At 45.1% G+C, this 22,329-nt stretch overlaps 1 protein-coding gene across 2 annotated transcripts in view; it reads left to right on the top strand.

Moving 5' to 3' along the window:
- The first annotated feature begins 5,869 nt into the window (after positions 1–5,869).
- The window catches only part of LOC142573040 (glutathione synthetase-like), a 72,437-nt gene continuing 55,977 nt past the window's right edge, over positions 5,870–22,329 (top strand). Inside the window, exons 1-6 of one of the 2 annotated variants that reach the window (XM_075682541.1) lie at positions 5,870–6,155; positions 6,707–6,887; positions 9,469–9,544; positions 14,180–14,334; positions 16,359–16,401; positions 21,766–21,839. In XM_075682541.1, coding sequence (XP_075538656.1) covers positions 6,062–6,155; positions 6,707–6,887; positions 9,469–9,544; positions 14,180–14,334; positions 16,359–16,401; positions 21,766–21,839 — 623 coding nt within the window. In that variant the 5' untranslated portion in view covers positions 5,870–6,061. The remainder of the gene's footprint in view (positions 6,156–6,706; positions 6,888–9,468; positions 9,545–14,179; positions 14,335–16,358; positions 16,402–21,765; positions 21,840–22,329) is intronic. The other variant, XM_075682540.1, reaches the window with a different exon arrangement.

The raw sequence follows: 22,329 nt of genomic DNA, 5'->3' as shown, positions 1-22,329 counted from the left end.
TCCTTTCATAGAGCTCCAGAATGCCTTACTGTTAGTTTTCAGTAGCTTGGGAAGGGTAACGTTGTAATAGGAAAACTTTGCAGACCGTAAGTTTGAAAAGTACGTGGCTGCAGCGGATTTGTATGAGAACCAGTGTTCAGAATTTAGTGACCGTTTAGCGATACTAAATAGGCGTCGCCACGTGAGCGATCTTCCGCGTCATCAAGTCGCGCACGAAGCGTGTTCGTATCGGTTACTACACCCTCAATCTTGTCGCGCAATAAGCTGACATCCTGTTTCCATACATCAAGGATGGCCGTCTGCCTTTCCACGTGCTGCAGTCTCTGGTCGATGTCAGATATTGCCTCTGAAACGGTTTTTTGCGGTTGTTTCAGCTCATGAATTGTCTCCGACATAGAATTTTCGACGGATTACATTCTAATAGATCTTTCATTAACGTTCCGTCACGGTTTTGAGTACTTCAGCAAGGACATCGTCCTTAGATGGGCCAGGATTGCTTTCCACGTCACCACACAGTGAAAGAAACAAGGAACAGAACGGGTCACTCAAGGCTTCTGGGCACGGAAGCACGGCAATGAAGCGATTACTAGATTGAAGCGAAGAAGTGGCGGTTTGGAAATGTAACTGACCTGCAGGGTGAAAAGAGACAAGTGTGAGCCTGTCATCCTGTCGGTGCCTCCGTGCCCCCTGAGTGCCCAGAGCGTATTGCTTGGCTTTAAGCGTCCCGCTGCTGGCGCTGTCGATGCTGTCGCGGTCGCGCAGTGGTGAGCCGACGATACCAATGGGGTGTCGTTCCAGATGTAGATTTGGTGACCGCTTTGATCCGGGTAATGTGTGGCGGGAACAGGTTCACTGAATTTGCCGGCCACTGAAGCATGGACAATAGGCTCGCCACGCGAATCCAGTGGAGCAGCGCACCGAAAACCAGGGATGAAGGCAGGGAGTAACTGCTGGGTGAAAAGAGACAAGTGTGACCCTGTCATCCTGTCGGTGCCTGCATGCCCTCTCAATGTTCGAAAGCTGTAACGAACGCTGCTTGCAGTTGCTTCTAAATTTCTGGCGGGCAAGTAAACTGACAATTATCACTCGAGAGTGGGGATCAACATGGCCCAATGTACACTACCCGATTTTGAATGAACCACTTGCCCTTTCTCAGGACGAACGTTGAATGTGATGCGCTGTTTCGTGTTTGAAAATTAGAGTTGAGTAGCATGGCGTCATAGATTGAAGTGAAAAGCTGTCTTTAAGATGTCTTCAGTTTGCAAATGCTGCATCAGCGTTGCGATTATGTGTAGTTAAACCAGGATCGATGAAATTACCGCGGAAACACCATTTTGTTGAACACGTCATGGCCTCTTCGATGAAACTGTTTTCAGTAAAACAATATTCGATGAAACGTCACGGACATGACTGCTTCATGATGCTCTTTTAGTATATTTCGTTTTCCAGAATATCAAATGCCCATGTAGCCTGGTGTAAGGAAAAACGTCCCCCGTAGATAACTACCCTGAATGTACGTCCCCTCAGGAATCGCTCTCTAGAAAAAAAAGTGCCCAAGTGAAAAACAAACCGAAAGCTCCCTTGACAAAGAACTACAGTCTTAATTCGACACTTGGCTTAGACATACGGCAGTTTAACGTCCCAAAAACACTCAGGTTATAAGGGGCGCCGTAGTGGAGAGCTCCGAATAATTTTCGGCCACCGTTTTTTTAACATCCACCTGACATCGCACAGTACATGGGCCTATCAATGGACATTTTCATTCAGCGCAGAAATAGAAAAAAACTATACCCGAGAAGCACCCCCCCGTCCATACCCCCCCCCCCCAACCTTTCCAAGGACAGCTCTGAAAAAAAAAATTTGTATTAGACCACGTGGTCGCTTCAGCGCTCTTGTCAATTAAGCCTTCATTGGCTCAATTTACAAAAACATTTATATAAAAATTCCTGCATTTGACTTGGCTTTTTAACATTTCGTAGTCTCCTTAATCTTGCCACGTGCAGGTACTTCGATACATGTTTTTTTTTAAGTACCAACATCCTTTATGAGCAAATAAATATAATAAATCTTGTAGAAAGGCTTCTTCATGAAAACAACTCTGCTTTACTCAGTCAGGCTGAGAGAAAGTTGAGATAAATTTTCGTATGGGAGGCTGTCAGGCAGTTACGGTTCAAGGGCTAACGCCAGCAGAAATTCTTGGAAATACAACACGGTGATATGCGCTGCGCTTGCAAATTGGGAAAAGGCCACAAATCAGAATACGACACCGCCCTGCGGCATAAAGTGCCATGTAAAAAAGTAAAAATATTTGTATATATTTTGCACATCTATGACCTTTCTCGCTTGTTACTTATCAAGAAATTACGAGTGTGCGAAAGCGAAATCCAGACAGCAACGGGCTTCCGAAAAGCCTATATTCTCTGGAAGATAAATCACCGTTGCGCTAGGCGTTGGGTAGGTTAGAGGACGGGTTTGGGCAAAAAATATGCGCATCCAATGCCCTCTGGAAACCGTCGTAAGCGAAGCATTCCATGTTGTTTACTTCGATTGACCCTAATTAGCGGTGATGTAGGCGGAGAGTGATTTCCTCAGCGTTTATTCATATACATGAGTGGCGACTGTTGGTAAAAGTTCCCTTGGACGCACTACTGCTGTTTCTCCGCGTAGTACACAGAACACACAGGGCGACGCGCTTGCTTGAGACGTTGTGCGCCATCGTTCATCATTTCTATAAGAGGGTTGAGCATTATCATTCCCTCACATAGCAGATCGCATCTTGATAGAAGTGTTAAACTTTAATTGAACTAAAATTTAATTTTTAATGTACTGCAATTAAATTGACATTGTCGCGCCAAAACCCCGATCTGATTATGAGGCACGCCATAGTGGTGGACTCCGGATTATTCTGACACCCTGCTGTTCTTTACACTGCACCTAATTCTAAGTGCACTAGCGTTCTTGTATTTCGCTACCGCCGAAATGCGGCTGCTGGGTCGGGATTGTACCCGCGACCTCAGACAATGCCATAGCCGTCAAGCTACTGTGGCGGTCACAGAAGTGTCGATTCGCCGTGCGACCGCTTCCGTTGTGTGACCTGATTGATTTATGATTGATTCTAGAATTTTGCCTGCCGAAACCATGATCTGAGTATGAAGTACGCCGTAATCGCGGACTCTGAATAATTTCGACCACCTGCGATTCTTTAACGTGCACCCATACACGCCACACATTGCACTTTGCATTACAGCACCCCCCCCCCCCCTTCCCCACACTATCAAAATGCGGCTGCCGCGGCCTGCATTTGATCCCGCGACCGCGTGCTTAGCAGCGTTTTAATGGGGCTTTGCATTTGCACCCTCTGCGTCAGTTGTCCGCTCGGCAAATTTGCATCCTGTTTATTTTTCAGAAATAGCAGAAACGTACTGTTGAACACAAAGAAACGTATTGAACACAAATTTATTCCGTTTGCCTAAAACCTGCAGTCCTGTCTATAGTAGTCACCTTCTCAAGTCACCTTTTTCCAACTCCCCCCCTACAACCTTCCCTTTTTATGACAACAGCGAGCGAAGAGTGGCAGGGCTGTTACTCTTTTCTCGACGGCGTCGGTTCTACCCATGCTGTGCCTGCACTCCCCCTCCTCTCTTGCATTATATCTAGCTTCCCTCTGGACTTGCACGTTAGTAGAAAAGTAAGCGCTGCAATTTCCGCAAGGCTTTTGCGAGTGTCACGGATAATTACAGCTATCAAGAGGGTAATCCTGCGACGCCCAGGAAGCTCCAGAGGGCAGTGTCCACACTCTGCACGGTGCACAGGTCCAAACGAGTTACCCGCGTTACCTTTACTCTCTCCCGCACTCCTGACATGCGTACACACGCTCTGAACCCCCCCCCCCCCCCGTCCCACTGACGCGGTATGCCAGACAGCAGCAGCAGCAGCAGTGGCAAAGTCGAAGGAAGAGGCAAAGAAACCTTCTCTTTAAAAAGACAAGTTACAGTCCACTGAATGCGCGCCCAGCTTGACATTTGTATTCACAGGTACAACAATGACACGGTCATCCCGGGTATGATACCGAGGTGTAAGCAGCATATCGTGTGAATAAGGGAAAGCATACGTGGCCCCCTCGCATTCCAGGAAACCTGGCTTGGATTTCGGCCAGACCAACAACTGGTCAAGGAAATCCACGGTTCAACTCCAAGTGCATTCTATTTTCCGAGAATGCTTACGCACAACTAAAGGTTGCAGCTCATTACATGTGCTGCCCATGCCCATTTCTTTTTCTTGATTTCAACTGAGATGTCATTAACTCGCGTTTGTTCCCTAACCCAATCTGCTCTTTTCTTATCCCTTAACGTGCGTTACACCCATCATCTTCTTTCCATAGCTCGTTGCGTCGTCCTCAATTTAAGTAGAACCCTTTTTGTAAGCCTGCAGGTTTCTGCCCCGTACGTGAGTACTGGTAAGATACAGCTGTTATACACTTTTGTCTTGAGGGATAATGGCAACCTGCTGTTCATGATCTGAGAATGTCTGCCAAACGCACCCCAACCCATTCTTATTCTTCTGACTATTTCAGTCTCATGATCCGGATCCGCGGTCCCTACCTGCCCGAAGTAGATGTATTCCCTTACCACTTCCAGTGCCTCGTTACCTACCGTAAACTGCTGTTCTCTTCCGAGACTGCTAAACGTTACTTTAGTTTTCTGCAGATTAATTTTAGACCCACCCTTCTGCTTTGCGTCTCCAGGTCAGTGAGCATGCATTGCAATTGGTCTCCTGAGTTACTACGCAAGGCAATATCATCAGCGAATCGCAAGTTACTAAGGTACTCTCCATTAACTCTCATCCCCAATTCTTCCCAATCCAGGTCTCTGAATACCTCCTGTAAACACGCTGTGAATAGCATTGGAGAGATCGTATCTCCTGCCTGACGCCTTTCGTTATTGGCGAACCCCATCTATATATATATATATATATATATATATATATATATATATATATATATATATATATATATATATATGGGGTTTGGAACGCTGGTCAGGCCCCAGCCCTCCCACGGAAAAATGAAAACTTTCCGCCTATGCTTACATCTACTCGATCTCGACCAGGGGCCAGCCAGCATTTTTCTCTTCTCCAGATGCATTTGTATAAGAATCGATTGGGAATTTCACTATTTAAACTCCCCTGCTATATTCAGAAATATTTCTTGTGACTTCGGTTCTGCGTGCACTCTAACAACAGTTTACACCCTTTGGCGTGCCCCTTTCTGCCACACAACGATAATCGTCATCTGCCTTGATGCGTTTCCTTTCTAACGCTGCGAGCCCGGAACTTTCTAGTAACGAACGGCCCGCGCGTTATCAGCATAGAACAGTTTACACCCTTTGGAGTGCCCCTGCTGATAACGCGCTTGCCGTTTGCTACTGGACAGTTAAGGGCTCGCAGCGTTAAAGAAAGGAAACGCATCAAGGCAGACGACGATTATCGTTGTGTGGCAGAAGGGGCACGCCAAAGAGTGTAAATTGTTCTTAGAGTGTGCAGTGTACTTCATGACGTAAAGCCACCACACTTGCGCGTTTACACGTCATTTGTAGACAACAAAAACATGTATATATAGAAGCATGCCGATAACGGCCATTTTTGTATTTCTCTGTCCGTGACCCGTGTGCGTGGCAAATCTCAGCAATACCAAATCCTTTCGCGCGTCGGTTCTCTCGGCTCGGAGTAACAGAAGTTATTTTCAAAGGTTTGATTGTTTTAGTATGCATCCTAGCATATATGAAAAGAATGGTATTTAGCCTTAAATGGACATCATTCATTTTACGAAACCGAAACTGCGTTTCTACTTCCGCTTTTTACCTTTTACGTGTTTCGCAGACGAGAGCGCGGTGTGATTGCTTGGAGCGTGGCTTGAAGTCATCTCGTGACCCTCGATACCATCTATGCTTGAAACACTCGAAGTTGTGGGTTGTGGCTTTGTGGATGTGTTATGTGATTGTCGGCGATTTCAAACCGGAAAACGTGCCTGTTTCTGAACGTGGAGCTACAACCCGCACGCACTATGGAACCTTTAGAGGCTTGTCTTGCAGCGCTGCAGGATGAGAACGTTCGGAAGCGAGCTGTTCAGGATGCAAAGGAATATGCGATCTCTCACGGTGAGCCGTCGTCATTCGCGTATGTGAGCAGCGCGTCAAAAGAAAAAAAAAAAGCAATAGAGGAAGCGCGCTGCACAGACATTTCATTACAGCGGTGCCACACGATTTCAAATCACGCGAAGAGCTATAACTACGCAGTGTATACGATGTTTAAATAGGTGTAAAGTCATTTTCAACGTTCGTTTAGATCTAATTGCTCACACTTTTGTGACGGCAGTGTTGATGTTGTCAGGGCTACTTTGTATACACAGAAGGAATATATATTAAGCAGACATAGTTTGATCGCACAAACTTTTGCAGTAACGTAGCCTTTTACCGCACTTCATTGAAGAGCATATCGTGCATGTTGGCGCTAACGGTAGAGCTGTGGCATATCTTGGAGCGTTCGTTGGAACAGCAATAAAATTTCACGACCAGCGCATCAGGTGAAAATAGTTGAATGTTAAAGTGCTGCGGCCCAGCAGCAGCAGTAGAGTGCAGACAAGATTGCGAGCTCGTGCGTGAGCGCCTGTTGCGATCCATTAGAATTTTCTCTATGACATTATTTGCAGGTGTATGCATGAAGTCAAAGTCGCATGAGCCAGATAGCTACACGTTCGTGCCATTCTGCCTGTTGCCGTCGCCGTACCCGCGCGAGGCCTTCCAACAAGTGAAGGCATTGCAGGAAGATGTCAACCTACTCATCCATCGCGTGGCGCATGACTACGAGTTTCTTCGCGATTGCCTCCAAAGGCAAGTTAACAGCGGCGAGCCGACGCCCCATGGTTGCAGTGTGAAGAACATTGCTTTAACTGCTGGCGCGTGCGCTTTATCTGAAGCGTCAATAAGGCATTTGACCAGACGCGCCAGAAGGAAGCTTATATGTAACCTCTGGAATTACCGGCCGTGGCCTGAACGTGTTCGATAATTCAACAACATCCAAGCACGTGTCGGGAATGTAGTTTAGATTGCATAGTATCGACCTTCCTATAGGAATTGTGTCATAAGCTTAATAACTCATTGGTACTGCTATAGCATGGTCATTCTGGAATTGGAAAAATTTAGGCTGTGTTCTTACTCAGCCAGTTCTGGGTGCAAGAGCTTCATTGTGTTCTGATAAGTTTTTTTGTGGGTAGGCATGCACCAATTACTTGCATTATGTTTAAAATGTGGGCAGTAGAATAAATGGATGATGCGTCCAGCCAGTGTAGCACATTTCATTATACTTGGCCAACTCACCCGACTATCTGTGCTGACCCTGTTAGCATTACTTCGATGTCACATTGACAATGCACTGGAAGAATGTGCGATAAACATGACTTAACATTAGTTTCTTTGTGCTTTAAAACTGATGTGCCATTAAAAGAGCTGAACTACACGTCAATTTGCCCAAACCAATCTTTTCTTGCTTGTCTCATCTTTTGGACTAAGTTAAATTTCACCGAGGTAATGACATCTTAGTTGAAATCAAGAAAAGGAAATCGGGGGGGGGCATGGGCAGGACATGTAAGGAGGAGGGAATATAATCGATGGTCATTAAGGGTTATGGACTGGATTCCAAGGGAAGGGAAGCGAAGCAGGGGGCGGCAGAAAGTTAGGTGGGCGGATGAAATTAAGACGTTTGCAGGGACAACATGGCCACAATTAGTACATGACCGGGGTAGTTGGAGAAGTATGGGAGAGGCCTTTGCCCTGCAGTGGGTGTAACCAGGCTGATGACGATGATGAAGTTTCACAAATACAAGTATTCTGTAGATCTGCATTACTTCGATAATTCTTGCATTCAATTCAGTTTGTGAATCAAATAGCTAGTGTCTAAAGAACAGCTCATGTATTGCACTTGTGGGTATAAATGGCTTGACACGTGATTCCAGAACAGGCAGCTGTTTAGCTGTATGTGACTATAACAAGTGAGCAGTTCTTTTTACTTCATTTCACTGGACATTCTTACTGTTTAAGTTGATATTGGCTTGCTACATTGTGAAAGGAAAAGTGTGCATGGTCTGTTCCAGCCAAAGCTTGAATAAATGCAAATGCCTGGCAGTACTAAAGCATTTGCCTTTGTGTCAGACAAGTGTTAGGTTAACAGTGAGTGCTGATCTTCTTGTGGGGTTTTGGTAAGCTTGGCTGCAGCCAAAATGAAAATTCAGCAAAGCCCTGCACAATTCAGAGGCGAACAGTGGCAATAGTTGAAAAATGTTCAGTGTCATCTGCTCCTTTAGCATAATATTTCTGGCAACAAACAGTATTGTCAATTGAAGAACAAATGCCGTCAGAGATGGTGGAAGCGGTGAAAGTCTTTTGCTTTTGGTGGGGGATATGGAATAAATATCAGTCACGAGAAGGGCCACTGTACTTATCTTCTTGGAATTTTATGCATAAGCCACTACCCCTGCCACATCTATCTGATGCCACGGACATTACGTGTCTAAGCAGTGTTCATGCAAGGGCAAAGTTCCTGAAGGTTGCTTGGTTCAGTCATACATGCAGATTACTTGAGAATGAAATGTCATAATTTTGTATCGACTTAAATTAATGATGACTGATGACCAGATGCAGATGAAGTCCATGACACCACAGGGAGTCAGGCCACATTCTTTTATCTTTTTAACGCTTTAATGATGAGACATATAAATACTCAAAAATAATGTTTATTTTCTATTAAGTAGGAAGAACACATCAAGAATAAGTCTAATCAAACAAAATTTTTTAAAATATTTAGTGGTAATTTTTTCAGCAATAGAGGGAAAACCCTCAGGCAGGAAACTGGAAGCGAGCTTCAGTCCAAGCCACCTAAGGCTTCATTTTCAATTTGTATAGACAGCTCTCATATGGGAACCACAGGTGTACATTTCATTTGCTTTACATCACATGTGTGACTTGTATCAGCCTGTCTCCTCTAACCTTGCTTTCACAAGACAGTGCGTCGTGAGCCAAACTTCTTCCTCGTCCTGTGTTCCTGCTCTAAACCAACAACTGACTCTTGCTCCCTGTCATTTAGTGTTGGCCAAAGACATTTAGCCAGCAACTTTGTACTCAATACTGAAACTCGGCAAGAAAAGAATTATTTTCTGGTTATTTGCCTGTAGGCAATCTTGTCAATAAAGGTTAAAGATACTATTTTGTTAATGTTTAGCATACCTTATCGCCAGTATATTTGGTATTCCGTAGGTGTAATCGTCCAAACCTGCTCAGCTGAATATTCCTCATTAGTGTGCCATTATTTTGAATGCCTCTTTTTTCCCCCATTCAGCAGACTTTTGCTTCCCAAAGCCAAGTGTCATGGCCAAAAACCTTTAACAGGGAGACCATGTTAATACTGTTATTTGTGCAGTACCATCGAGAGTGACGAGTTCACAGCCTCCATTTTTAACATCTACGACAAGGTTCGCGATGCTGGGTTTCCACAGGTAATGGATTGTGCTTACTATTGTATTTTCTGGGGACATGCTGCTATATAATCCATTACTGTTGCCAGACATCGTTAGGCATGCCTTGCATACTGTTACAATTTAAGTTTTTTTCGAGGTGTTCCCCTGCTGTGAGTATGAAAATATGTATTCATGCAACACTCTTTCAAAGCATGGAAATGTGTGTTTATTTTAGACTTCAGAGCACCCTCCTCCAAAAGGTGAAGAAAGTGCACAGATCCGCCAGCATTAGAAGACAGCGAAAGTAAACGGATGCAGTCAATGACATGCACATAACCGCGGACAGAACAGTTTAGAACAGCCAAACAAGTTGGATATTTTTCCCTAGTGTACCATCTCTACAACCCTACTGGAGGTTTCTATACCAAGGTGCTCTTTGCATCTGCAAACTCTGCGTAAGGACTGTGGAATCTACATAGGCCAATGTGTTGCTGTTCTTAATTACAAGAAATCTCATGGCACACTTCACTGGGTTATGTTTTTGCTTGCATATAGTTGATTGCAACTCAAGTGTCAATACTAGTGTACCTAGTGTGTCAGCCGCTGTGTTAAGTCACAGTAAATACTTGCTGTACCTCAGAATGAGACGAGATACACTGAATGCACTGGCTGCTACTACAAAGTGTTATAAATCAAAAGGGACAATATTCATGATGATGACACAATCTGACGAGAAATGATCATACTATTGGGACAACTCCGTTGGATGTTGATTATGACATTCCTCGTGAGGTTCCCCAGGTTGCTAAAATGCCACAGCGGTTGCCCCTGTGGTATGACTTTACATAGTTATATGATTGGACATTGACACATCTAAGGAAAAGAGGCACCCCACGAGAACACATAATACAAGATTTCCACGCTCCTCAGGAGAAATATAAAAATTACACAGAATTTTACACAGATGGTTTTAAAACACAAGAAAATATGGGTGTGAGGGCCGTAATAAAACCTTGGGAAACAAATATTCAATTACCACAGTACACCTGCTTTCACTGCTGAAGTTTAATGCTGTATGGACTCTAGTTAGAGATACATAACTGGCAAGCACTAGAATACAGTCACATGTACTGATTCATTAAATACACTAAAGGCTTTACACCTAAATACCAAGTGTGAACCCCTGCTAGGGGATATTTTAAGCATGGTGGCTTCTGACAAGTACGAGGAATCAGATTGCTTCTGCCGAGTCCCAAGCCATGTTGGAATACTGTGTAATGAAGCGGGAGATCAATCCATGGCAGCTTACATAGGCATAACAAGCACAACACTTCCATACAAACCTAGTATCTGAGTGATTTGGAAGGCCTTGATATCGTAATGGCAACACGAATGGGAGTCGTCCGCCAATGTCAACCCGTTCTTGGCAAGTGGAAGTCACGTAATCACTAGGAACGGTTTGTTCAAGTGCTGTTATGCTGACTACGGATTGGGCACACACGCCTCACACACAACTTTTTATTTAGAAAAATAACACCCACCAACACGCGAGAAGTACCAAGAACTGCTAACAGTGATGCAGATTTTATTGACATGTACACATTTTGAAATGCAAAGATGAAAAGTTTTGCACAATGTATAGAAATTATGAGTACCTTGACACCCTGATTCAGTTTTAGGAGATGATCCACGGGTGCCATTACCCGATGTGCTTAAATTTCTAGACGTTGTGCCTTTTAACCCGAGCTGTAGAGCAACACAGCTTTTGGTGTTCCTAAAGGGACACTAAAGACAAATACTAACTCGATGTGAACTGTTTAAATACCATTCCAGAAACCTCGCAATGCTTGTTTCGTGCCAAGAAGAGACTTAGTTTGCGAGAAAATTGTATCTGAAGGGTACGAATACCTCTATTGCAATTCAAGTCTCCAGCCACCCAACCAGGGAGTGGTGATGTTGCTTGCACCATTACCACCATTTGCGGCGCCCAACAGACGGTGTTTAGCACGTAACACAAACGGGGATGGAGAAACCGAGCCACGGCAAAGCGGTGAATTCGCCGCTGCAGCTGCTTTTGGTCAAGTGGTGTGGACTGTTCAGGCATCTCGCGACATCCCACTGAAGCGTAATTCTCTGCTACTTGCTATTTGTGCAAGTTTCGCAAGCCAGCAAAACCAGCGCAGCACTATGCGATAACGAAACTACTCAAACGCAAAAGCACGGGCGGCGCAGAATTGAGAGAGAACAAAACCATTTGACCGCCCGCATCGTTGTCAAGGGTAATGTCAACCAGTTCTTTTTTCTAGAGGTGAAATGGAACTGGAGAAGTCACATTTTCTTTCGTCTTGTACTGCAGGGCTATGATGTTTTTATAGCCAGTTGTTGAGTACTTGTGACAGAATTTAAATGAGGAGTGCCTTCGTCATCAGGCAAGTACTTGAATGTCCCGGGGGAGTCTTTAATTGTGCCCTGCATCTACCTCAACTTTTCGTTTACTAAGGCTCTGTTCGCGATAATAGTGACACCGTAGATATTCTCGAGCAGTAATCTATCGCTTCATCTTGACATGATATTTGCCTTTAATGTACCTTTACATTTGATTTTATTACCCCTTGTGGTTGGCGCGGTATAGCCTTACTCGCTTTTACGTCACTAAGCTCAATTTAACTAGCCAATGTAGACAGTTATGGCCTACAACAAGACTAGAACCACAACAAAAAATGAAACTGCCTTTATGTTTATAAAAATGCAATGAAAAACAAAAAAGAAGAATGTACAAATAAGCTTTCAGGCATTATAAAAAGGAAATCTCATCTGTTTATTCCTGTCCAGCAGAAAAAAAATGCAGAAATCAAGACATTTGGCCATACCAACAGGGTCAAATCGGTCTGTGGGACATTTACTCAAAAGTCTGGACTGCCCCACTAAATTATAGATAGTTGGCAATCTTAGCCAGACCTGGCTTTGTAAATTTTATTGCTACGTCATGACATAGAATAGTATTTGCTATTGTTACATAGAGCTAAAATTAGGTGTGATCGCATTGCACTAAAAAAAAACCAAAAAGAAAGAGTGCTGTGTTTTGCCTTTCATCTTGCAGCACTCGCGAGTGGGAGCTGCAGTGACTGTAGGAACAGAGGGAGTGAATCTGTCATGATGTCATGATGCATCAGCTTTCTGGGTGCCAAAACCGAAACCTTAGAAACAAGTATATAAATTATTTAGGATGCAGTAACACTTCCCTGTATTTTCTTTAGGATTTAGATGGCTTGGACTTTTATTCAATGCTAAAAAATAGTACAAGTAAGAATGTTGCGCCAGCCCTCCTTTAAGTCTAGTTCCCAAGCACAGTTCCACATCAAGGAAAGTTTGGATGAATTGTTCACCTTTATTTTTGCCATCGAGAGTACACTGGTACAAAAAAACAAAACAAAAATGGCAAAGTATTATTTCTGTTATAACTCAATTACTACAGTAATTAAATAATCATTTCCTGTTGAACTATCCACAGCTTAGAATTCACTCCAGCATATCAAAAATGCAAATATGGGCTTTGCGTTAAGCTTCCCACACTTAAATCTGCATTTTGAGGCATTAAACTCTGCAAAGCATGTATAATGCATTGGGCATTACAGGGAAAAGATACAAGGAGGGATTATTTCTTAATGACCTGCTGCCTTAGCTCAGTGGCTATGGCCTTGCGTTGCTGAGGAGGAGGTCACGAATTCAATGGAGGCGAAATCCAAGATGTTCATGTATCGCTCAGTGGCTGCACAATAAAAAATCCTAGGGGATCAAAATTAATCTGGCCTCTGTGCAAATGTGCAACAGCATGTGCAAATACGGGAAGAAGACGATGAGGACTGTGGGCGAAACGGGGAGTGGACACGTCATGTAAAAAGCATGTGAAGCGCGAGAGAAAAAAAATGGAGAAAAAGGAGACCAAGGCGGCTGAGCTGGCATTGCTGACGGGGTGAGAAGCAAGGTAGTCGCATCTCAAGTTGCGCTCTGGAGACAGGAAGCAGAAGTTTCGGGGACCGCAGACCGGAGAGGGGACATCCGAGAGTTGGCTGGCAAAAACTCCAGCTGCTGAGCTCCAATTACGTCGCTGTGGCTGTGCTCTGTGGCCCTTGTCCAGCCTCAAGCTGCCATAATTGGCCACTGTCCAGTGCCACTGAGGCAATGGCCTGGCCATGTCATTGGCACAACACCTGACTGCCCAGACCACATCCTGTGCCATGCGAGTCTCGGAAAAGGACTACAAGCCCATTACGTTCAATAGAGGTCGACACCTACACCACGTCAGAACTGCCACTCTTCACCACCACTGTGACAGTCATAACATTCCAATCTTAGGAACTATGTGTCACTTGGACAGTTAAACTAGGCACAGTATATAGATAATATCTAGTTCATTTTTTTCGTGTGTGTAGCTAGTTTTGTGAAGGTCTTGCATGTATAAGGTTTACGCTGTGCAAGTTTAATTTTCTGTTCATTTGCTTTAGGTTAGAATTGTTTTTTAGGATAAATGTTCTTTAACGCATTTGCATTGTGTCTCTGTCGATTTCTGGAGCACCGAAATTCATAACAGACTCCCACACTATGGCGAACCTCATAATCGGATTGGGGATTTTGCACAGAACACCCCGGAATTTAAATTCTCCATACTTGCAGCCACTGAGCCTGGGCCTGCTGAGGAGCGACTACATGCTTGACCTAAAATTAGGTGACAACAAGGGACTGCACAAGGCCTGCCCCAAACAGGTGGAGGTGAACACCATAGCCTCCTCGTTTGGTGGAATCTCACCTCCGCTTTACAAGCAGCAGAAGTATGCACTTACGTTTATCTCTCTCTCCGTGACAGTCTAGTGACAGTACATCAAGTTGGCATGCATTGTTTGTATATTTTTCATGTTTGAAATTAGTTGGAGGAGCAAAAATAATAGAGGAAATGTAGGTGTAGTCACTGTTTAATGACACCGGGCAATTAGCTCATCGTGACATTAATCAAGTAATACTTTCTTGTGGCCTTGTGTGTTAGATATATTTGGAACTGAAAGTAGTGCAAAAAAGAAAACTCATTCACAAGGTAGGCAAGGCAAGCGCAGAAGGCACAAGGCAAGCGCAGAGTCATACACTTGTCTTAAGTACCCTCCTTTGTGAGTGTTCCAAGTATGACATTAATCATCTTCATATGGTAGACGAGCCCTGCTTGCTTTTCCAAAGAAATATGAATACATGCACCTTTTTTGTCGTGTTGTTTTTCTTTTTTGTTTCCTTCTTTCTGTATTTAGTTGCATGGTTTCCGACCCAGTAACTATGGTGTGAATCCTTAATTTCTCAGTGCAGACAGTTCAATGTGTGCGCCTTGTGCAGCACAGCTCTACGCATGAAGCAGGCAGCAGGTTATGTCATATATATTGGAGCCGATGTTCATGTCGTATTACAAGTCACCGACGCCTATGCAACTTTCTGGTGCACTGTTCAAAAACCACTCCATGACTGTGCTGCTGAAAGTTGTGTGCATTGAACACTCAATGGGCTAACAGGTGGAAGAAAATGAAACGGATGCTTTGGATTCAAAGAGTATTGCCATCAGTGACGTTGGTCTCCGTTGCACCTTCGTAGCTGCACTGGGTGCACACTGCCGAGTACCACTATATGTACAGGCGGGGGCTAAACACGTATCCCAGCATAGCCACGAATCTCGAAGGCTATGCTTTTTGGTACTGCAAGCGCCGATAAACGTCGCGGCCGTCATGTTTCAGACATTACGTGGTGCCGCTTCTCGGCAGAACACCTCGTAGAGAAAGTGCATAGCCTCCAATATGCAACAGGAAGATGTAAAGAAAAAAAAAAGAAGAAACACTCAGCGCCATGTCCGTGTTTTTATCTTGAAAGTCTTGAGAGAGGGAGAGAACCGACCTGCAACAAAGGCGTTGGCCATGCCTGGCAGGTGCATACGCGTCCCTCTTCAGTCAAGCCTAAACAAAGGGTTGCAGATGAAAAGAGCAAAGCTGCACGGCCCACACGGCGATGCCAGCGTTGCCGATGTACTCCAGCTAACTAGCACTCTCCCATCCACGGTGGCGCGCAGTTTGAATTTTGGCGGCAGAGCAGATTTCAGGGTCTTAATTAGCAGGATGCGTTACATATTGCTTTCAATATACTGTTGAATGGACCGCGGTGGCAACCCGAATTACCAGAAATTTCGAATTAGCGAGTTGTGAATTAACGAGCTTTTACTGTTCTGATCTGTTGCATACTTGAGGAAGTCGGGCTTCATACCATAATTACATTAGGGCGTATCGAGAGACGTGAAGTACGCTTAGGCTGCCTAAAGGACAAGTAAGGTGGAAGCGTCGTCAAGTCTCCTGTCGATCGACTTGGTTGTGGAGCTAGGGTGGCATCCTGCTTTCAGCTGCTGGCATGATTATTGTGTTAATGCTTAACATAAGCACACTAGCATTCCTTCTGAGCTTCTGTATGTATGCACTTGTGTGAGCGGGATGGGCAGTAAAGGCCAAGCTAACCTTATCTAATATTTCGCTGGACACTGACTTGCACCGTTGGGCTCATCTTGTGCACAATCAAGGTATGACGCCTGCAACGCCACTGGTGGCCCTCCTCATCGTGCCAGGGTCGATGCCTCGTGGCTAGCTGCCAGGTTCCTTTTCTGAGCAACGGTTGCCATGCATGCTTTGTTGCTTGGCAAGTTCAAGTGCAATGCTAAACTTTGCTATCGCTGTCAGTGCTCTTCCCTTTGGCTGAAACTGACAAATTTTTCATCCGGGGGCTTAGTGTAGCTGCTTTGTTCTTTACGTGCCTTTGTTCACTTTTTATTTTTTGACAGGCACGTAATGACAAACCTGGGTGTTGTGGCTACAGAAGCACAGGTGAGAATTTCCAACAACTGTGACCATGTAATGAGGAGATCAAGGCAGTAAATTACTTCAGACAGATTTAGTAAACTACGTTTAGGATGCAACTTGGAACGCCCTTGCTAATCTGTTCAAGCTACCTGGGCTTAACCGTTTCAGGGTCAGTGACACAAATATATGGCGCTGCGAACAAGTCCAAAATGGTCGATGCCGTATATTTACGGTGCTGTCTGTATATTTAAAAAACACCCCAATTTTCTAACTTTCTCTCTCCTGGCATGTGCTGCCACTACGCGAGAATATAGGAAATATTTTTCTCTCAGCTCCCTCTCTCGATTTTCATTGTGTGGTTTGTTTGCTCCGGCGCGTCTAATACTACCGCTCGTGCACTGGCGTGCACAGGGGCGGGCGGCGGTGAGTTTGGGTTTTGTTCCGCGGGCGGTTTCGACTTCATGCACTTGCATAACTGATGGCTATCTCATTACTAATCGCTCAAAGGGCGACCGCCTGTTACTTGCTTGTTTATTGCTCACAGGGGTACGCACACGAAGGATGCCGCCATGGATGCGTTTCCTTTCTTGGAGACTCGTGAAAACTAATTGCCTCTGGTTGGCGATAAGATGAAGATTAGCATAAGTTTGTCACACGTTGTGCTTTTTTGACGGGCACACAACCACACAGTTTTCTTGAGTGCACTCACCTACGCAGTTCGATTATGCTACAGACGTAAATATTAGTGTAAGAGCAGGAAGATTTGAGAATTGCAAAATATTCTCATGTGCGCATTTTCTCAGCACTGAACTATGTGTATAACAATGCATCAAATCTTTAATTCTTATAAGCTTATTTCCTTTTTTATTGTTGTTATTCATGAATAAACAGTACATATATAGCAACACAAAATATTTTTTTCTCACTTTACGGTTACCCTAGAGAAATTCCGGTGAATTTTTTTCGAAATAGGTCCCTCTGAAGAATTTAAATCTGCAATAAAAAAATCGACCCTGGGAGGGTTAAGCTTAATGCTAGTGCGGTAAGTCTTGGGCAAACTAACCTAAGGTCCCCAGAATGTTTAACTTTACCAATAATAATGCTGATCAGAGTTTCTTCTAGAGGGAGCCTATTCTATGTACAGTGGTGAGCAAAAGTGGAGAGACCATAGCTCCGGGCGTGAGAGCGGCTGTAGGGCCGCAACGCGGCGCTGCTATCTCGCGCCGCGCACTGCTTCGAGAGTGCCCTGAGTGACGACAAACTTCGCCCTCGCTCTCTTGTGGGTGCTTATCATGCTTGATAAATTTCTAGTGCACCGTCGGTTGCTTTACTGCTGACAGTCGTGAAAAAAGGGAGCGCGCATCGCAAAGTGCCTAAAGTCTCCGAACGGAAAGTAGGGCGAACTGCTTCCCTCCTGCTCTGCACTCGGCGCGCCTTGATGGTTACACGTCGATGCTATGTCTGTATCGACATGCTGTTGGAAGGCACACGCAGCTTGCACTCAACTACCGTGTCATTAGAGACGAATACATCAAGGCGTAAAATGCAAGGCACTGTGGATGCTTTCTTCGAACACCCCTTTCAGATAAGTATTAAAGATGTTTGGCCAGGCTCTTTATATCTGTGGGAACTAAGCGATCTGAACGTAGCATTCAACTAATACTTAGTTAAGTTGCCATTAATTGAAATTACACCAGCAGCTCGGCACGACATAGAATCATTCAGTGATGACAACTCCGGGGTGAGCACGAAGAGTCTGCCATTCCTTGTTTTACGGCAGTCCACAGCTGATCAGCTGTAGCCGTGCGGAGATCCCAGGCCACAAGTTGCTTCCTGATCAGCCCCACGCGTTTTCGATGGGGTTCAAATCTGCACCTACTGGTGGCCACTCCAGCCGGGTAATTGTGAAAGAACTCTTTGTGTTCTATGCGTGCTCTACTTCTGCTCATTGAGCTGCAGGTGTTTGTGCCGTTAATGACAACTTCACTAAGTATTAGTTCAATGTTACATTTGGACTGTTTATTTCTCACGACAATAAAGAGCCTGTGAGTGCCAAACGTTTTTAATACTTATTTGAAGGATGTGTTCGAAGTGAGGATCCACAGTGCCTTGCATTTTACGCCTCGATGCATTAATTTATACCTAATTATTCAGGAGTCGAGTGCAAGCCACGCATGCCTTCCAGCAGCATGCCGATACAGACACGGCATCGACGTGTAAACGTCAAGGCATGGCGAAAATGGAGGAGGAGGGGAGCAGTTCGCCCTGCTTTCTCTTCGGAGACTTTAGGCGCTTTGCGATGCGCGCTCCTCTTCGTCACAACCGTCAGCAGCAGAACAATCAAACGGTGCACTAGAAATTTATTGAGCGGGATAAGCACCAGCGCCAGAGCAAGGGTGCAGTTTGTCGTCACTCGGGGCACTCTCGAAGCGTGCGTGCGGCATGAGATTGCAGTGCCGAAATGTGGCCCCGCAGCTGCTCCCGCGCCCGGAGCCGTGGTCTCTCCGCTTCTGGTCACGACTGTACATGGTTAACCGTAACTGTCAAAATTGTGCTCCTGAAGCACTAGCCCTGGAGGTAGTTGATTGATTCCGCCTAAACTCCGTCACACGATGCCCGAGTGAAAAAAGAGACATTGTGCGTTAACAGATATTTCTTTGCTGTGAAGCTTCGAAGAACTTCTTGTTGGGCCACTTGGTACATCTTACAGAAGTAACCTGGTTCTAGCACTTTTTAAAGCAAAGGTTTCCTTGCCTCTTCTCCCGACTTTACGGTCTTGCTGTGGTCTTGCTGTGGTCTTGCTGTGGTCTTGCTGTGGTCTTGATGCGCATGCCGCTGAGTTTCTTGCAAGACCACCAGATGACGCTCGCCTCTGTGCATCGTGGCCGGCGTCGCCGTGGGCCGGGATGCGTAGTTTGTGCGTGTGGCAAGTGCTTTGATTGCTTTCCTCTGCAACAGAAGTGCAGGTGCTGGGCTGTGGAGGCCTTCACTGGGCTGTGATAGCCTAAACATTAGAATCTTCTGTAGCCTGAAGAGAGCACTTGCAGCTGGATTCTAAGCAGTGTGCTGGCCAAGTACGCAGAAGGAGCACGTAAACGTGCCAGCAAAATGGCTCCAAAGCATGCACTCAGTGTCGAGGACACTCAGGCCCAAAAGATGCGTCGCACGGAACAGGAGCATCTTTGCTACGCAGTAAAATGTGGTGCTGACCGCGAATGTATGTATACAATGCATACATACAATTTCATAATAATTGAATTACGTACAACCCTCTAACTCAATTAAAGTTTAACACTTCGGCCACGCTGCAATGTGCCATGGGAGGCAATGATAATGCTCAGCTCTCAGAGATTATGAACAATGCTGCAACACACACCACCTCAAGCAAACACGTGTCCCTGTGTGTTCCGTGGACTGCACAGAGAAACAGCGGTGCTGCATGCAAGGTAACGTTTAACATCTATTCGCCACTCTCATATTGGACTAAACACTGAAGAAATTACAGGTTCGCCACCAACATCACCGCTAATTATTGTCACTTGAGGCAAAAACTATACAAAGCTTCAATTACATCATTCCCACAGTGTGCAAGATCTGCAGACTTTTTTCTATAATCTTTGTGGCTTTTCTTTCTTGTCCTTTTTTGGCACTGGAACATGACTGGTGATGTGAGCATTGTTTTGTTCACACAAAAGTGGCACATCGTTTTCCTTTTGACTGGGCTCCTAACGGAGTGTACTTTCACACCAACATACTAGAGCACACTAGTATGATGGTTTTCTAGCTTGTTGGCTCTTGGGGACTTCCTGACCTGCGCACAAGCCATTCAGAAGTCCCAAAAAGTGTGTTTCTCTATTATCGCTTCATGTTTGGAGGCATACACCAAAAAATATAAACCGAGCCACAGCAGTGCAATGACAAAAGATAAGACCTACTCAGAGCTGCTAGTATTGTGTTTTAGGCACCTTTATGTCACTTACAGTCTATGACTTGTGAGAAGGGTGCTGTCATTGACATAGATGAAAGTCACGTGTCAGGCAAAACAACCGCCAAGGTGTTTTACATGGTAGACCCTGAAACGTTCTTTATCTAATCATAGAATGGCCTCAGCATCGAAGGCCGTCATCTCCCGTATCTCATGCTACACAAATTTTTCAACTATTAAGTATAAGCGGAGCTATTGGGACAATACACGGTGTTGTCTCTCTTCACCTCTGCTAGCATGCTGGAATCTAATCAGGGCAGAAGCCATGGGGGCTGTCTGACCAAAAGTGTAGTGTGTGGGCAGTGAAAACGCTCGTCGCGGCACATTGTGGCAACAAGAGTAGGCTACTCTACAAAGTACGCTGTTGCTATCCTGAAGGCCACGCACAGCATATGCAGTTGTGTGTAACTGTTGTGCATGAAACGGCAGTGTAAAATGAAAGGTTTTAGAGCACAGCTCTTGGGCACCTGTTCCTGGGTCGAGCATCGGCATCCCTTGGCGCAACTGTACGAAGGCGCTCGTGCAACTGCTCGCGCTTTTGTCGCTGTCTTCTGCCACAGCTGGCTCGTTGGCGTCCTTCGGCATGACCACGCAAACGAGCTTGTGCCACTGCTCGTGCGTTCGTCGGCGTCTTCTTCCACAGCTGGCCTTGATGCCGCTCATGATGCCAGTATTCCCACACTGCCCCTCCGTCTGCAAAGGCGCCGACAGCACTGGCCCACTACCAGTCAGTGCAGTGATTTCGGTCTCAAATTCTTGGCCTCAATATTTCACAAAATGAAAACGCATGTCGAGCTGCATTCAAATTTCTCATTAGAGAGTATTTTAATCGTTTGACGCTTATTTCTATCTTTGAAGATCACCGACATATATTTCATTTATTTACCTAAAAATTAGCAGCTATGTATTACAGAGAATGTTTTTGCAATCACAACATGAGCGAATAGTTGTTTATGGGTCCAGCTGTTTGCAATGACTCTGCATGGTGGAAGCGAGATCAAGTTATTTTTTGCTGTTTTAAACACGAGATTGAATTCCCAGCTGTATGCAGTGCAATAATATTTGACTTGCATATTTACAGGAGCCTCTTGAACAGATCGGCAACATTTTCTTACTACGTTCAAAACGTGTTTCAGGGCCCCTTTCACTGTTGTATTGACCACCAGAGAGAATGCAGCTTCACTTAGTAGGCGATCAAAAATGCTTCACAACATGCCTCACATGCTCTCTCGATAGACAGTGCTCAACAAAGGCTTGTGTCAAGAATGGTCCCTGCAAACCTTTATGTGCTCTCTCAGCAACAGTTTTGGTACTGTTATTGCAATGGTTGCAGATTTGAGTGAGTAAGGGAGTAAATATTCTTCCCAAATTACAAAGCATTTCTTTTCATTGCATCCTTGCAGATGCCAGAATGCGAGACTGACAAACTCCTCTGCAAAGGCCTGCTGGCAGCCTGGAATGCTTACAAGAACCCAAAGTGAGTGCTGCATGTTAGTTTTGCCTTCGCATTAGAGATGGGTTGCCCAGGAGTGAGCTGGATCTTTTGAGCTGCTCTATTTAAAGAATGAGGGAGCCGTGGTTCAGTAGAAGCGAACAGCGGTTCTTTTGGAGAGAGGAAGCAGTGGTTCTCTCATTCATTGAGCTGTGTCGCAATTTTCCGTCAGAGCCGGGTCTTCTGCTAGGTTAGGGTTCCTGAAAAGCAGGGCCGCTGTTCTTGGTATCGAGGCACTCTATGTTGTGTACGACTTCAGTGCCACCTATTGGTGGGGTGAGAAAGCAGCTTCGCTGCCCTCCCGCTCTTTCTCGCCAGTGTCACAGCCCTCTCACATTCAGCTGTCTCCATGGGTGCCCGCTATTGCACCGGCTCTTGACACCTGCTTTCTTTGTCCATAAGTTTCGTGGTTTAGTTTTCTGGCCATTACTGGAAAATAAGTGGCGGCCAGCATGGGCAGACTCGTGCCTCTAGC

Source organism: Dermacentor variabilis, chromosome 2 (assembly GCF_050947875.1).
Source record: "Dermacentor variabilis isolate Ectoservices chromosome 2, ASM5094787v1, whole genome shotgun sequence".
NCBI classification, from domain to species: Eukaryota; Metazoa; Arthropoda; class Arachnida; order Ixodida; family Ixodidae; genus Dermacentor; species Dermacentor variabilis.
This window is presented reverse-complemented; position numbering and strand designations above follow the sequence as displayed.